Genomic DNA, 17,203 nt, shown 5'->3' on the forward strand with positions numbered 1-17,203 from the left:
CTGGCTGAATCACCGGCTGCATTCTCAGGTTCCCTGTTGGGACAGGAGAGCCAGAGAAAAACATGGAAGACGGTGGGGGGGGGGTTCCCGGGGGTTCCCTCCCACTGCTTGTAAAAGCAGTCTAGAGGCTAATTAGCTGCTAGGATTGCTTTTACATGAAAGCCGACCGCTGGCTGAAAAGAATGATACCAAGATGATACCTAAACCTGCAGGCATCATTCTGGTATAACCACTCAAACTCCAGCAACATACCAGTGTTGCTGGTCCTTGTTGGGCATATATTGTAAACTTTTTTTTCATGCAGCCTGTGGGCTGAACCAAAAAAAGAGATTGATCGGTGGGTATGCCCACCATTAGAATACCTCCCTTCATCCACCCACTTCTAATGATGGGCATACATGCACCGTATATATATGCCGAAGCATGGGGGCATCCTCCCGCAAAAGTTAGGAGCAAATCGCTCCTCCGCCCTCTGCTGCCCCCACGCTTCAGCATATATGCTGAAGTATGTAACTGTGGTGGTGAAATCACCTTCGACAGCGCTGGAGTCATGGCTTTATGTATCGTGGGAGCAAACGCTGTTGCTGTCAAGATAAATAAATCCGCGCTGCAACTGAATGGCGTACCTGCTAAACAAATGATGGTTAACAATAAAACAAAGTAACATTACAGTATAACAGTAAGACTTACCATACCTGCAAAGCAAAAACAAAAAAAAATAGTAAAAAATAAAACATTTAACGCAACCTGTGCCTAAAATATATATATATGCCGAAGCATGGGGGCATCCTCCCACAAAAGGCAGGAGCAAATCGCTCCTCCACCCACTGCTGCCCCCACGCTCCGGCATATATGCTGAAGTATGTAACTGTGGTGGTGAAATCACCTCCGACAGCGCTGGAGTCACATCTTTATATATCGTGGGAGCAAACGCTGTTGCTGTCAAGATAAATAAATCCGCGCTGCAACTGAATGGCGTACCTGCTAAGCAAATGATGGTTAACAATAAAACAAAGTAACATTACAGTATAATAGGGCGTACACACGGTCGGACTTTGTTCGGAAATTCCGACAACAAAATCCTAGAATTTTTTCGGAAGGATGTTGGCTCAAACTTGTTTTGTCTACACACGGTCGCACAAAGTTGTCGGAAAATCCGATCGTTCTAAACGCGGTGACGTAAAACACGTACGTCGGGACTATAAACGGGGCAGTGGCCAATAGCTTTCATCTCTTTATTTATTCTGAGCATGTGTGGCACTTTGTCCGTCGGATTTGTGTACACACGATCGGAATTTCCGACAACGGATTTTGTTGTCGGAAAATTTTATCTCCTGCTCTCCAACTTTGTGTGTCGGAAAATCCGATGGAAAATGTCCGATGGAGCCCACACACGGTCGGAATTTCCGACAACACGCTCCGTTTGGACATTTTCCATCGGAAAATCTGACCGTGTGTACGGGGCATTACAGTAATGCCCCGTACACACGGTCAGATTTTCCGACGGAAAATGTGTAATAGGACCTTGTTGTCGGAGATTCCGACCGTGTGTAGGCTCCATCACACATTTTCCATCGGATTTTCCGACACACAAAGTTTGGGAGCAGGATATAAAATTTTCCGACAACAAAATCCGTTGTTGGAAATTCCGATCTTGTGTACACAAATCCGACGGACAAAGTGCCACGCATGCTCAGAATAAATAAAGAGATGAAAGCTATTGGCCACTGCCCCGTTTATAGTCCCGACGTACGTGTTTTACGTCACCGCGTTTAGAACGATCAGATTTTCCGACAACTTTGTGTGACTGTGTGTATGCAAGACAAGTTTGAGCCAACATCCGTCGGAAAAAATCCTAGGATTTTGTTGTCGGAATGTCCAAACAAAGTCCGACCGTGTGTACGGGGCATTAGACTTACCATACCTGCAAAGCAAATAAAAAAAAAATAGTAAAAAATAAAACATTTAACGCAACCTGTGCCTAAAATATATATATGCCGAAGCATGAGGGCATCCTCCCACAAAAGGCAGGAGCAAATCGCTCCTCCACCCACTGCTGCCCCCACGCTTCGGCATATATGCTGAAGTATGTAACTGTGGTGGTGAAATCACCTCCGACAGCGCTGGAGTCACGGCTTTATGTATCATGGGAGCAAACGCTGTTGCTGTCAAGATAAATAAATCCGCTCTGCAGCTGAATGGCGTACCTGAAAACAAAAAAATGGTTACCAACAAAAGACAGTAAACAGTAAAGTATAAAAAAATTGCATATCTGAAAAGCAAACATGGTAAAACATAATAACAATAAAACATTGCAGAATAGAATACAGTAAAAAGAGCAGAACAATAGAGAGAATAGAGAGAGAGAGAACAATAAAACAACAACTATTTTTGTTTTTTTTATTTTATCTTTTTTTGTGTGTTTTTATTTTTTTACACTTTTTTTAGTAACTAACTTTTGTAACTGGTACCAGGTTTGGGTCTCTCAAAATGCGATGGCATCTTGGGAGACCCTGTGAAAGTGTGTCCTAGTCTGTGCAATGCTGTACCCTACGCTAAAACTCAACTAGTGTATGGTAGCGTTCAAAACATTCACCAATGCATAGACCAGGATTGTCAGGACAGGAGGGACAATAATACCGGGTGTCACGCCTAAATCCACGCTTGCTGCAGACACGACATCTTCTTTGGGGGGCTCGTTGGGTAGGGGTACTCGAGAGGACATAAGGAAAATGCCTCTCATGCAGCCGGCTTACTGCATTTGGTTGGGGAAGGTGAGGTGGAGCACCGTCTGGAAACAGAAGGGCTCTGACGATATCTTCCTGGAATTTAAGGAAGGATCCAATCCGTCCTGAAGCTCTGTATAGCACATGAGCGTTCAGCAAAGCCAATTGAAATAAATAAACAGACACTTTTTTGTACCAGCGTCTGGCCTTACGGGCACCTAGGTACAGCGCCAACAACTGGCCGTTGAGGTCCACCCCTGCCATATTTTGTTTATATTCGTGGACACAGAGGGGTTTCTCCACAACACCAGTCGACGTAGTAATTTGGACCGTCATGTCTGCATGAAGGGAGGTTAGAACGAAAACATTCTTATTATCCCTCCACTTCAAAGCGAGCAAGTTATTACACTTCAAGCAGGCTCTCTCCCCCAGCTTAAGATGGGAATCTACAATTAGGTCGCACGGTGCCACATGCTCCAATCTGTTGATCAAAAAGGTGACTAAAAAGTGGCAAGCTCGTGTAATAATTGTCCACGTACAAGTGGTACCCCTTTCCGAATAAGGGTGACACCAAATCCCACACTATCTTGCCAGCGCTTCCTATGTAGTCAGGGCAGTTTGTCGGCTCTACATGACTATCTTTGCCGTCGTAAACCATAAATCTACATGTATAGCCTGTGGCCCTGTCACAGAGCTTATATATCTTGACCCCGTATCTGGCATGCTTGCTGGGAAGGTACTGTTTGAATGACAAGCGGCCAAAAAATTTAATCAGGGACTCATCAACGCAGACAACTTGATGGGGAGTAAACAAGTCTGCAAAACGCTGGTTGAAGTGGTTTACGAGGGGCCGAATTTTGTAGAGCCGATCGTATCCAGGGTCTCCACGAGGACGACAGAGTTTCATTGTCATTGAAGTGCATGAACCGCAAAATCTGCTCGTATCGTGCCCTGGTCATGGAGGCAGAGAACAAGGGCATATGGTGAATTGGGTCAGTGGACCAATATGACCACAACTCACTCTTTTTAGTTATGCCCATGTTGAGGGAAAGGCCCAGAAAGATCTTAAATTCGGAGACCGTAATTGATCTCCAATCTCTGGCAAGGGAGGACTGGGGAATAGTGGCGATGTGTTGACCAGCGTATAAATTGCTTTGGTCCACAATAGATCTATAGAGATCTTCAGTGAAAAACCGCAAATAAAAATCCAGTGGCGTAAAATCAACTGTTTCCACCTGATTTCCGGGTTGGTCAGTGAATGGGGAAGTACGGGTGCTGCAGAAGTGGTGGGTTCCAAATTCGGATTGGCGAATGCAGCAGGAAGGGCACTATGGGCACGACGGGCCTGTGTTCGTCTTCTTGGTGGCAGCGGGACACTACTAGTGCTTGCCACCTCGCCAGCTTGAACTGCACTTATGGGACTCGCCACGTCACCACATGATACTGCAGTGCTGGATGTACGACCAGGGTGTACTAGGCCGCTGGTGCTTGCTAGTTCACCAGAAGGAATAGCGGCGCTAGTACTGCTCTGCTCCATACGAGGGACCTGCGGTTCTTGCACTTCAAGGACAGAAGAAGAATATTGGGGTCTGGTACACCTGACCTTAGCAGGGACCACAACTCCGTCGTCAGAGCTATCTGTCATGGAGCCGCTGTCCTCTACAGGATCGTATTCTGAGCCTGAATCTGACAGATGAGTGACTTCCTCTTCACTATCTGTCATGCTCAGAAACGTGTAGGCCTCTTCACTAGTGTACCTTCCATTTGCCATTTTGGGCTCTAAATTTAGGAGTACACTAGTGAGACTCACAGGCAAAAAAGCTCCTGACTGTCAGCGACTGATTCAAAACGCTACCAAAAAACTGTTAGCGATCGCAGGGATCAGGCCTGACTCTGCGTACACTGCAGTTATGTGTGCTTAGTGTTTTGTAAGTGTCAGTGATCGATCAATACTGCACTTGGGTGGGCTGGGCAGGGCTGGGCCGAGGGGCAAAACGCAGGTGATAGCAGGTATCTGGGCTGATCCCGCTAACACTGTGTTTATGCGAACCCTAAACTGCTGGGGATGTTAGTATAGATCTGATCGGATCAGATATTGATCCGTTCAGAAACTATAGCACTAAGGGAGGTGTACTGGCGCTAACCTGATGCTGCCTGGGGCGACGCAGACCTTATCTGACCCTAAAAACGTAACTTATATCACCGCCGGGCAATTAGGGGGTTAAACCTTTATAAGGTAATAAACGGCGGGTGCCCTAAAACTATAATAAACTATCAAAAACAAACTAACTAACCAGCGTCACCTGTAACACTTATACGGTGATCGCTGGTGAAAGGGTTAACTAGGGGGCAATCAGGGGGTTAAAACTTTTAGTAGGTAGTATATGGGGGTCCCTGTCGCTATAAAATGCTGACGGGGAACCTATATACTTACCTCCCTAACTAGCGTCACCAGTGACACTAATACAGCGATCAGAAAAATGATCGCTTAGTGACACTGGTGACAGGGGGTGATCAAGGGGTTAACCTTTATTTTAGCGGGGTACCCTAGACCTAAAGGGTGGTACCCCAGACCTAAAGGGGGCTAACCCTAACTGCCCTAACACTTATAACTGTCACAAACTGACACCAATGCAAAAAAAAAAACTGCTATTGGTGTCAGTGTGACAGGGGGTACAGGGGGGTGATCAGGGGGGTGATCGGGGGTGACTGGGGGGTGAAAAGTGTGCCTGGCGTGTTCTACTGGAAGTGTAGTGTTGGTTCACTTACTTGATGTCTTCTCTCCTCGGCGCCGGAACGAAAAAGACCGGCTCGAGGAGCGATGACATCACTTCCTCTTCCTCTGTTTACATTACAGAGGCAGAGGCAGATTCTCATTGGCTGGGAGCGATCGCGAGGGGGGTCGCTGCCTGACAGAAGCCGACCGCCTCAGGCACCGGGGGGGGTTCCGATCGTACGTGATTCTGCCTGCCCGTGCCATTCTGCCGACGTACATCGTCGTGAGGCGGTCGACAAGTGGTTAAGGTGAAAAAACACAAACCTTTACTACCACTTTAAAGCTTAAAGAATAAGTTCACCTTTGTTCCCTTTTTTTTTTCTAAATTCCAGCTCCCCTACAGTATCTCACAAAAGTGAGTACACCCCTCACATTTTTGTAAATATTTTATTATATCTTTTCATGTGACAACACTGAAGAAATGACACTTTGCTACAATGTAAAGTAGTGAGTGTACAGCTTGTATAACAGTGTAAATTTGCTGTCCCCTCAAAATAACTCAACACACAGCCATTAATGTCTAAACCGCTGACAACAAAAGTGAGTACACCCCTAAGCCCCCCCCGGCGCCTCTACACTGAGAACCGAGCGATCGAACACCGCTGATCGCTCGGTTTTCAGAGCTTCGTGAGCAGAGAGCTGTAGTCTGTCAGTCATATCCAGAGGTAGTCTTTGGAAAATAGACATATGAGTGCTGCCAGCATTGCTGCAGAGGTTGAAGGGGTGGGGAGTCACCCTTTCAGTGCTCAGACCTTACGCCGCACACTGCATCAAATTGGTCTGAATGGCTGTCGTCCCAGAAGGAAGTCTCTTCTAAAGATGATGCACAAGAAGCCCACAAACAGTTTGCTGAAGACAAGCAGACTAAGGACATGGATTACTGGAACCACATCCTGTGGTCATGAGACCAAGATAAACTTATTTGGTTCAGATGGTGTTAAGCGTGTGTGGCGACAACGAGATGAGGAATGCAAAGACAAGTGTGCATTGCCTACAGTCAAGCATGGTGGTGGGAGTGTCATGGTCTGGGGCTGCATGAGTGCTGCTGGCACTAAGAAGCTACAGTTCATTGAGGGAACCATGAATGCCAACATGTACTGTGACATACTGAAGCAGAGCATGATCCCCTCCCTTCGGAGACTGGGCTGCAGGGCAGTATTTCAACATGATAACGACCCCAAACACACCTCCAAGACGACTGCCTTGCTAAAGAAGCTGAGGGTAAAGGTGATGGACTGGCCAAGCACGTCTCCAGACCTTAACCCTACTGAGCATCTGTGGGGCATCCTCAAACGGAGGCTGGAGGAGCGCAAGGTCTCTAACATCCACCAGCTCCGTGATGTCATCGTGGAGGAGTGGAAGAGGACTCCAATGGCAACCTGTGAAGCTCTGGTGAAGTCCATGCCCAAGAGGGTTAAGGCAGTGCTGGAAATTAATGGTGGCCACACCAAATATTGACACTTTGGACCCAATTTTCACTTAGGGGTGTACTCACTTTTGTTGCCAGCGGTTTAGACATTAATAGCTGTGTGTTGAGTTATTTTGAGGGGACAGCAAATTTACACTGTTATACAAGCTGTACATTCACTACTTTACACTATTATTATTATTATACAGGATTTATATAGCGCCAACAGTTTGCACAGTGCTTAACAAAATAAAGGCAGACATTACAATTACATTACAATTTGGTACAAGAGGAATCAGAGGGCCCTGCTCATTAGAGCTTACAATCTAAAAGGGGAGGGTCAATTGATACAAAACGTAATAGCTGTGGGGGGGTGAGCTGATGGAGGAAGTAAACAGTGTATTAGTTAGAAGCGGGATAGGCTTCTTTAAAGAGAAGGGTTTTCAGGGATCGTCTAAAGATGGATAGATTAGGGGACAGTCAGACAGATTGGGGTAGGGAGTTCCAAAGGATGGTTGAAGCTCTGGAGAAATCCTGGAGGCGACAAGGGAGCTAGAGAGCAGGAGGTCTAGGGAGGACTGAAGAGAGCAGCTTGGTTGGTATTTTGGGAATAGGTTAGTGATGTAGCTGGGGGCAGAGTTATGGATGGCTTTGTAAACTATTGTTAATACTTTGAATTTTATTTGTTGGGTGAGTGGAAGCCAGTGAAGGGATTGGCAGAGAAGGGTGGAGGACAATGAATGGTTGGTAAGGTGGATGAGTATTGCAGCGTCATTCATTATGGACTGAAGGGAGCATAGTTTATGTAAAGGTAATCCAATGAGGAGGGACTTGCAGTAGTCGAGGCGAGGGATAACCAGGGAGTGAATTAGAAGCTTGGTGGTGTCATTAGTTAAAATGGGGCGTATTCTGGAAATGTTGCGGAGGCTAAGGCGGCATGATTTGGGCAGGGATTGGATGTGGGCCTGAAAGGACAGTTCAGAGTCTAAGGTTACCCTAGCACCCTGGCATGTGAGGACGGACTGATAGATGTGCCATTGATCTTGACAGAGAAGTCAGGGGTAGGGGCACGTGGGGGAGGAAATATTAAGAGCTCGGTTTTAGATAGATTCAGTTTGAGGAAGTGGTTTGACATCCAGGCTGATATCTCTGTTAATAAATCAGTGATGCATGAGGAGACTGATGGGGTGAGCTGAGGGGCAGAGAGATAGATTTGGGTTTCATCGGCATATAAATGGTAGTGGAAGCCATGGGAGGATGTGTAGATCTAGAATAGTAGAGGCCCAAGGACAGAACCTTGTGGGACCCCAAAGGTAAGAGGAGTTGGAGAGGAGGAAGTGGAGTTGTAAGTGTAGCAAAGTGTCATTTCTTCTGTACTGTCACATAAAAAGTTATAATAAAATATTTACAAAAATGTGAGGGGTGTACTCACTGTTGTGAGATACTTTATGTATCAATATAGCATTTATGTACTTTTTTGCAAAAATATCAACGCTTTCCAATAATTCTACATACACTTACTTTACTTGTCCTCATCCATGTTTCCAGGCATATCCATTTGTAATGTCTTACTTCCTGGTCACACTATAGGTTATGACACAGGAAGGAGTTGACCAGCTGACCTCATAAGCACCCAACCACTCCTAGCTGCACATTTTTTTAAATGAAATGCAATCAATCAGTGATCACCCTTTTCAATAAATATACTATACACAATCGGATTGCATAGTGTATTGCCATCTTATACAAGTACATAGAAGGGAGTGGACAGAAATACTCAGCTTTCAAGCCCCATTCACATCTCTGCATAGCGGGAACTTGCATTCCCAGATGCGTCTTTTAGCAAGGTGGGGAGGCATTTTGGAGCATTTTCACTCATCACACATAGGGCAGCCCATCCACCTGAATGGGATCCCCTACACACAGCAATCGCCCCAAAGAAGCTTCAGAACTTTTTTTTTTAGAGCGGAGCTTGGTGCGTTTTTTGCTGTGATTTTTTGGTGCAGCGCATTTCTGAAATGCAAGGAAACGCACAGATGTGAATGGACCCTCATCGTTCTTGTGTTAACGCACCGATTTCACTCTCAGGCCCCATTCACATATAGTATAGTGGGAGTATAGTGGGAGCGAACGTTTTGTAGCTAGTTTTTCCTGTGACACGCAAAGGACAGCCTGTTGATTTCAATTGGCTGCACTACATGTGGTTATTGGTTAATAGGATATTTTGGCGTTTTGTGTGTTGTGTGTTTTTTACTGTGCATTTTGCAGCATTTGCCCCTCGTTTTTTCACATGGCAAAATGTATTTGCTTCAGTGTTTGGTATGCCATTAACAATTAATGGCACTGAAAGCGCAACTAGTAATTTTAGGTGTATAAAGATGGCCATACACTATACAATCTGATTGTACAAACATCCATGAGGACAGTGAAGTAAGTGTCTGTAGAATTAATGGAAAGCATTGATATTTTTGCAAATAAAGTAGATTAATGCTATTTTGGTACATATAGGAGCTAGAATTTAGAAAAAAAAGGTGAACAAAGGGGAACTTTAATTTTAATCTTGCATAGCTCTTTCATTTGGCATTTTGAAGTGTGCAGTAGATGAGAGATGAGATAACAGCCTATGTGGATAGAGATGTAGTATTGAAAACATGAGAAGGGTCTCCTGGGTTCTGTAAAGTTCACCATACACTATACAATCTAATTGTACAATCTCCTTTAGATCTACCATCAACTATGTAGTGTAAGGGTGTGCCTGATTGGATACAGAGTGATTGATTAGATAGGCTTTTCCTCCTATTATAGAAATTTAAAGGAGATTGTACAAGCAGATTGTATAGGGTATGGCCACCTTTATACACCTAAAATTACTAAACGAAAAAATGGATAGGGTGGGACTTTATATGAGGATAGGGGGCCGTACAGATCCCATCCTCCATCCCGTTAAATTTAAAGGAGAATTGGAGGGCGGGACTTTGAGTGAAGCACACGGATGCAATAGAGAAGTAAATTGGAAAATGTTTTTTTATTTGAGTCAATTCATAGAACAAAGGTTGGGGGTATACAATTCATTACATAATGTATATCGATACTTAAAGGTCAGTCATCACACATAAATACATTGTCCAACCAGAGTTTAAAACAGTATTTTACAAATACACCGGTCACGTAATAACATGATTAATTGCATTGTAGAAAATACTCATAAAAATAGCTAGCGCATTAAAGCGTCAATAGAAATACCTAAAATTACTAGTTGCGCTTTCAGTGCCAATAATTGTTAACGGAACACCAAACACAGAAAGAAACACACATTTTACCGTGTGAAAAAACGTACAGTAAAAAACACGCAACCCACAAAATGCCAAAATGTCCCATTAACCACATGTAGTGCAGCCAATTGAAATCAACAGGCTGCCCTACGCGTGTCACAGGAAAAACTAGTCACAAAATGTGCACTCACACTATGCTAGATGTGAATGGGGCCTGAAAATGAAATTGGTGATTAACCACTTGCCGACCAGCAGTCATTATACTGCGGTAGGTCGGCACAATCCCGCGAGCCGTCGTAGCTGTACATCAGCTCCTTTAAGCGGGATAGCAGGCCTCTGGCATCTCGCATGCGCCCGATGCACTGCGGGGGTAACGATGCTTGTGACCGGTGGTCGCGATGACCGCCGGCCTAGAGCGATCGCGGGCACGAGAGGCAGAACAGGGACATGTGTGTACACAAACCCCTGTTCTGTTCCGAGATGAGATGCAGATAGTGAGTTCCTAATAGCTAGGAACTACGATCTGTCATCTTCTATAGTCAGTCCCCTCCCCCTACAGTTAGAACACACAGTCAGGGAACACAGTTAACCCCTTGATCGCCCCCTAGTGTTAACCCCTTCCCTGCCAGTGACATTTATACAGTAATCAGTGCAATTTTATAGCACTGATTGCTATATAATTGTCAATCGTCCCAAAAAATGTGTCAAAAGTGTCCAAAGTGTCTGCCATAATGTCGCAGTCACAATAAAAATCACAGATCGTCGCCATTACTAGTAAAAGAAAAATAATAATAAAAATGCCATAAATCTATCCCCTATTTTGCGCAAACCAATCAATATACGTTTATTGCAATTTTTATTACCAAAAATATGTAGAAGAATACATATCGGTCTAAACTGAGAAAGACATTTGTTTTTTTATATATTTTTGGGGATATTTAATATAGCAAAAAGTAAAAAATATTGTTTTTTTTCACAATTGTCGCTCTATTTTTGTTTATAGCGCAAAAAATAAAAACCGCAGAGATGATCAAATACCACCAAAAGACAGCTCTATTTGTGGGAAAAAAGGGACGTCAATTTTGTTTGGGTACAGCGTCTCACGACTGCACAATTGTCAGTAAAGACGACGCAGTGCCGTATGGCAAAAAATGCTTTGATCATTGAGCAGCCAAATCGCAGGCACGAGAGGCAGAACAGGGACCTGTATGAGTGTACACACAAATCCCTGTTCTGTTCTGAGAGGAGATACAGATCGTAAGTTCCTAATAGCTAGGAACCATGATCTTTCATATCCTATAGTCAGTCCCCTCCCCCTACAGTTAGAACACACAGTCAGGGAACACAGTTAACCGCTTGATCGCCCCCTAGTGTTAACCCCTTCCCTGCCAGTGACATTCATACATTTTTATAGCACTGATTGCTGTATAATTGTCAATTGTCCCAAAAATGTGTCAAAAGTGTCCGAGGTGTCCACCATAATGTCACAGTCACGATAAAAATCGCAGATAGCTGCCATTACTAGTAAAAAAAATAATAATAATAAAAATGCCATAAATCTATAATTCATAATCCATAAATCTATCATTCATAATCCAAAAATCTAATCTTTATACGCTTATTGTGATTTTTATTACCAAAAATATGTAGAAGAATACTTATCGGCCTAAACTGAGAAAAAAAATAGCTTTTTTAAAAAAAAAAATTGGGGATATTTTTTTTATAGCAAAAAGTACAAAATACTGTGTTTTTTCCAAATTGTCGCTCTTTTTTTGTTTATAGCGCAGTGATGATTAAATACCACCAAAAGAAAGCTATTTATGGGAAAAGAGGACGTCAATTTTGTTTGGTTACAGCGTCACACGACTGCGCAATTGTCAGTTAAAGCGACACAGTGCCGTATCGCCAAAAATACTCATGTCATTGAACAGCCAAATCTTCCGGGGCTGAAGTGGTTAAACACAAGAACAATGAGGCTCCATTCACATCTGTGCATTTCCTTGCATTTCAGAAATGCGCTACACCAAAAATCACATTAAAAAAACTCACCAAGCTCCGCTCTAGAAAAAAAAGTTCTATAGCTTCTTTGGGGCCATTGCTGTGTGTAGGGCAGCCCTATGTGTGATGAGTTAAAATTCTCCAAAACGCCACCCCACCTTGCTAAAAAAAGACACATGTGGGAATGCGAGTTTCCCTTATGCAGAGATGTGAACGGGGCTTGACAGCTGCGTGTTTCTGTCCACTCCCTTCTATGTATTTCTATAAAGATGGCCATACACTATGCAATTTGATTGTATATTGTGTATTTAGTGAGAAGGGTGATCACTGATTGATTGCATTTCATTTAAAAAACGTGCAGCTGGGAGTGGGTGGGTAGATGATGCAGGGTGTGTGCTAGTGAGGTCAGCTGGTCAACTCCTTCCTGTGTCATAACCTATAGTCTGACCAGGAAGTAAGACCTTACAAATGGATAAGTTTGGAAACATGGATGAGGAAATATAAAGTAAGTGTATGTAGAATTAAACGAAAGCGTTGATATTTTTGCAAAAAAAGTACATGAATGCTATATTGGTACATAGGGGAGCTGGAATTTAGAAGAAAAAAAAGTGAACAAAGGTGAACTTATCCTTAAGTTTAGCTTAAAAAAATAAGCATGAGGGATATTACTTATCTTGGATGTGTTGTGTCCCTTGTGCTGCTGTCTCCTGGTTTAGGAGAAATCTTCCTTCTCTGATGCCCCCCCACACACACATGCACACACCAACCCCTGCCACTATAATCTTTTGGTGCGTGGGGGTAATAAAACTAAGGAAGCTGTCACAGACACACATTTAGACCCCTTTCACACTGGAGCGTGTTTCAGGCGCTTTTGGGCTAAAAATAGCGCCTGTAAAGTGCCTGAAAAACTCCTTCCCTGCAGCCCCAGTGTAAGAGCCTGAGTGCTTTCACACTGGGGTCGTGCGCTTTGCAGGACGTTAGAAAAAGTCCTGTAAGCAGCATCTTTGGGGCGGTGGAGGAGCGGTATAAACACCCCTCCTCCACTGCCCCTGCCCATAGAAATGAATGGGCAGCGCTTCGGCAGTGGTACTTTTCAGGCGCACTTAACCCTTTCTTCGGCCACTGGCGGGGGTTAAAATCGCCTCGCTAACGGCTTAAAAGCGCAGCTAAAACGCCGATAAAGCGCTACTAAAACTATCGGCGCTTTACTGCTAACGCCCGGCGAGGCTCAGTGTGAAAGGGTTCTAAGAGTGCCGACTACACCCACCCTTTCTGCCCAGCTCCTTCATTCATAGAAGCTGTACTACAGATTCTATAAATGAAATAGTATCTATGAATGGAAGGACAGACCTTTCAATCATCCACCCAGCCCTCAATTAATTGGTTATGTTTAATTCATAGAAGCTGTTAGACATGAGCAGAATGAAAAAAAATTGTTTCAATTCTTTTCAATTTGTTATTTAAATAATTGTGTTTAGATAAAATTAATTTTCAGAATTTGTTTTGTTTCATTTATTAGTTTTCAAATTCAATTTGAAGTCGGCATTCAGTTCAAATTGGCATTCAAATTGGCATTCAAATATTTATTCTATTCGAAATTTGGATCTTGCAAGACGGTTATATTCTTTCTATTCTATTCTATTCTATTCCTATATATTCTATTCTATTCTGTTCAAATTCTAATTTTTTCGAAATTTGGATCTTGCAAGACGGTTATATTCTTTCTATTCTATTCTATTCTATTCCTATATATTCTATTCTATTCTGTTCAAATTCTAATTTATTCTATTTGAAATTCGAATTTTGAAAGATGGTTATATTCTCTTTATTTTGTTCTATTTTATAGTTTTTTTTCATATTCTATTCTTTTATTTTCTAGTCTGTTCTGAACTATTCTTTTCAAATTAATTATTTTCAAATTTTGGAAGATGGTTATATTTTTCTATTTTATTCTATTCTATTGTTTTTTTTCTATTCTATTCATTTCTAATCTTTTCTTTTCTTTTATATTCTATTCCTTTAATTTATATTCTATTTTATTCTATTCTTTTATTTTCTATTCTATGTTGTGCTTTTTTTTAGTCTATTTTTTCTATTCTGTTCTTTTCTATTCTGTTCTATTCTGTTTTACTCTATTCTTTTATAGCCTATTCCAGGGCTCAAAATTTCAAGTCCTGAGCTACTAGCCAGGCCTTTAGAATTACTCGCCTCCAGTTGCCTCACCCAACCCCTACCCAGCCCCACCCCTAATTCCACTGCTAAACACGCCCTCATAAATGATCTCATGAAATTACTCTGTTAAATGTTTTATGAATAATTAAGTTACAAAAATAAATATTAACAACTTTATCAGTGCCCATCAGTGCAGAGTATCAATACCCATCAATGCAGCCTATCAATGCCCATCAGTGCAGCCTATCAGTGCCCATCAGTGCAGCATCATCAGTGCAGCTTATCACTGCCCATCAGTGCCACCTCATCAGTGCCCATCAATGCAGCCTATCAGTGCCCATCAATGCAATCTGATCAAAGCCTATCAATGCAGCCTCACCAGTGCCCATCAGTGCAGCCTCACCAGTGCCCATCAATGCAGCCTGATCATTGCCCATGAATGCAGCCTCATCAGTTCCCATCAATACAGCCTCACTAGTGCCCATCAATGCAGCCTGATCAGTGCCCATCAATGCAGCATCATCAGTGCAGCTTATCACTGCCCATCAGTGCCACCTCATCAGTGCCCGTCAATGCAGCCTATCAGTGCCCATCAATGCAACCTGATCAATGCCTATCAATGCAGCCTCACCAGTGCCCATCAGTGCAGCCTCACCAGTGCCCATCAATACAGCCTCACTAGTGCCCATTAATGCAGCCTGATCAGTGCCCATCAATGCAGCCTCATCAGTGTCCATCAATGCAGCCTCACCAGTGTCTATCAATGCAGCCTCACCAGTGTCCATCAATGCAGCCTCACCAGTGTCCATCAATCCAGCCTCATCAGTGTTCATCAATGGGGCATCATCAGTGTCCATCAATGCAGCCTCACCAGTGCCCATCAATGCAGCCTCACCAGTGCCCATCAATGCAGCCTCATCAGTGCCGCCGTGTGCAGCCTCACCAGTTCCACAACCCCCCCCCCTTTTGATCGCTGAAGGAATTGGTTATTCGCTCTGTTTTTTTGTTTTTGTATTGTTAGAATATCCTGTATATTCTGAATTAACTTTGAATTAAAGTTCCCCTGGCTGGATCCTGACTAGTAAAAATGCCAATAAGCAAATATATGATGCAGACCTACTGTTGTATCATGACAGTGATAAAGTGGAAGACAGTATCTAGACATAACATAGCTTACATAACATGGCATATATTTGATATGAATCAAAGAATGTACTATTTAAAGCATTGTATTTAATGTGGGCACGTTATCACTTCTGAAAATACAGTATATCAATTGTAAGTAATGTTATTTATTTTTTCTGTTGAATTTTCCTAATGGAGTTAGAAACATATATATATAACATATATAACAGCATGCTTTTTCTTAACAGACTGGGAATAAGCTGCAAAAGACAGAACATAATTGACTGTTAAAGTCTCATAATATTTTTTTTTTTGCATTTTATAGACTAAATGGAAGCTATGAGGCTCTAAAAGGTGGGAGTACCATAGAAGCCATGGAAGATTTTACTGGGGGCGTTTCTGAAATGTATGAAAACAAGAGTGCTCCGAGTAATTATTTTGAGATAATGGACAAAGCTCTGAAGAGAGGTTCGATGTTAGGTTGTTCTATTGATGTAAGTACACTTGTAATCATAAAATGTTATACATTTGAATTATGACCTACCTTCAAAAAGTATGTGCTACAGCACTTCATTAAATACTATGCATATTCCCTAGAAATAACTAAATTTACATAAGTCCCTACCACAATCACACAATCATACATATACACACTCATACATATATACATATACATATAAATACACACACACACACACATATACACACATAATCTATATATTAAAACACACCTCATGCCATTCACAGAAACAACAAAAATACAAAAATCTTATTCTGGTTCAGATAGCTTTGACCAACTGACTGGAGGAGTGTTTAAACTAGGATTGGGAGGGGGGGTGGTAATTAGATTATAAAGAACAAAGAAATTAGTCAGGGGTCATACACTAATGGGGGGTGGAACGGGGAACGATGTGGGGAAGGCTATGGCTGGTGATAAGAATTTTCCCATGTTACAAACAACCATTGGCTAATATAGTACTGGTTGTACTACTAAAAAAGATATGCAAAACACAAGTGCAAAATGTGACAATGAATTAAAGTGTTTGTTCATCAATGCCAGAAGTCTGCCAAGTAAATTAGGAGATTTGTAAGCTTTGTTGCATGAAGAAAACTATGATTTAATTGAAATTGCTGAAACTTGGCTTAATTCTTTACATGAGTGGGCTATTAATATTCCTGGCGCTGCTCTCTTTTGGAGAGACAGGGTAAAACAAAGAGATGGCAGTGTCTGTCTGTAAGTTTGTCATGGATAAACCCACTAAACTCTTGCTCTTATAAGCGCCCTTCCACAATAATGGTATAATGCACCTTTAAAATAACCCATGTCTTCCCCTTTCCCCAGTAAACAGACATTACCGCATTCTTTCGTCCTCATCTAAGCATGATTTCCGCCAAGCAGTTCATTGGTTTGTTTTATTCAAAGACAACAAAAGAAATGACTAATAGGAGGTCCTGGCTCCAACAGCCAATCGCCTCCTACACAGGATGTGACCTCACAGGATATGACCAAATAAGGATATGACAACACAGGATGTGACAACACAGGATGTGACTTTCAACACAGGAAAAATGAATTTATACAACAACCAATACAACAATTAATAGGGGAGTCTTATGGGTGTGTCTGGGCGGGGGCAGCGTGTACAATCTCCAGCCCCCTGTCTCCGATCACAGGAAGCCTGAGATTATGAACACTTCTCCCGACCACAACGATTCAAAGAATCCG

At 42.6% G+C, this 17,203-nt stretch overlaps 1 protein-coding gene across 3 annotated transcripts in view; it reads left to right on the top strand.

Annotated features, from left to right (window-relative positions):
* Positions 1–17,203, top strand: part of CAPN9 (calpain 9) — a 1,322,409-nt gene that overhangs the window by 313,998 nt on the left and 991,208 nt on the right. For all 3 annotated transcript variants that reach the window (XM_073627588.1, XM_073627590.1, XM_073627589.1), the window contains exon 5: positions 15,803–15,971. In XM_073627588.1, coding sequence (XP_073483689.1) covers positions 15,803–15,971 — 169 coding nt within the window. The remainder of the gene's footprint in view (positions 1–15,802; positions 15,972–17,203) is intronic.

This window comes from Aquarana catesbeiana, linkage group LG04 (assembly GCF_042186555.1).
Source record: "Aquarana catesbeiana isolate 2022-GZ linkage group LG04, ASM4218655v1, whole genome shotgun sequence".
NCBI classification, from domain to species: domain Eukaryota; kingdom Metazoa; phylum Chordata; class Amphibia; order Anura; family Ranidae; genus Aquarana; species Aquarana catesbeiana.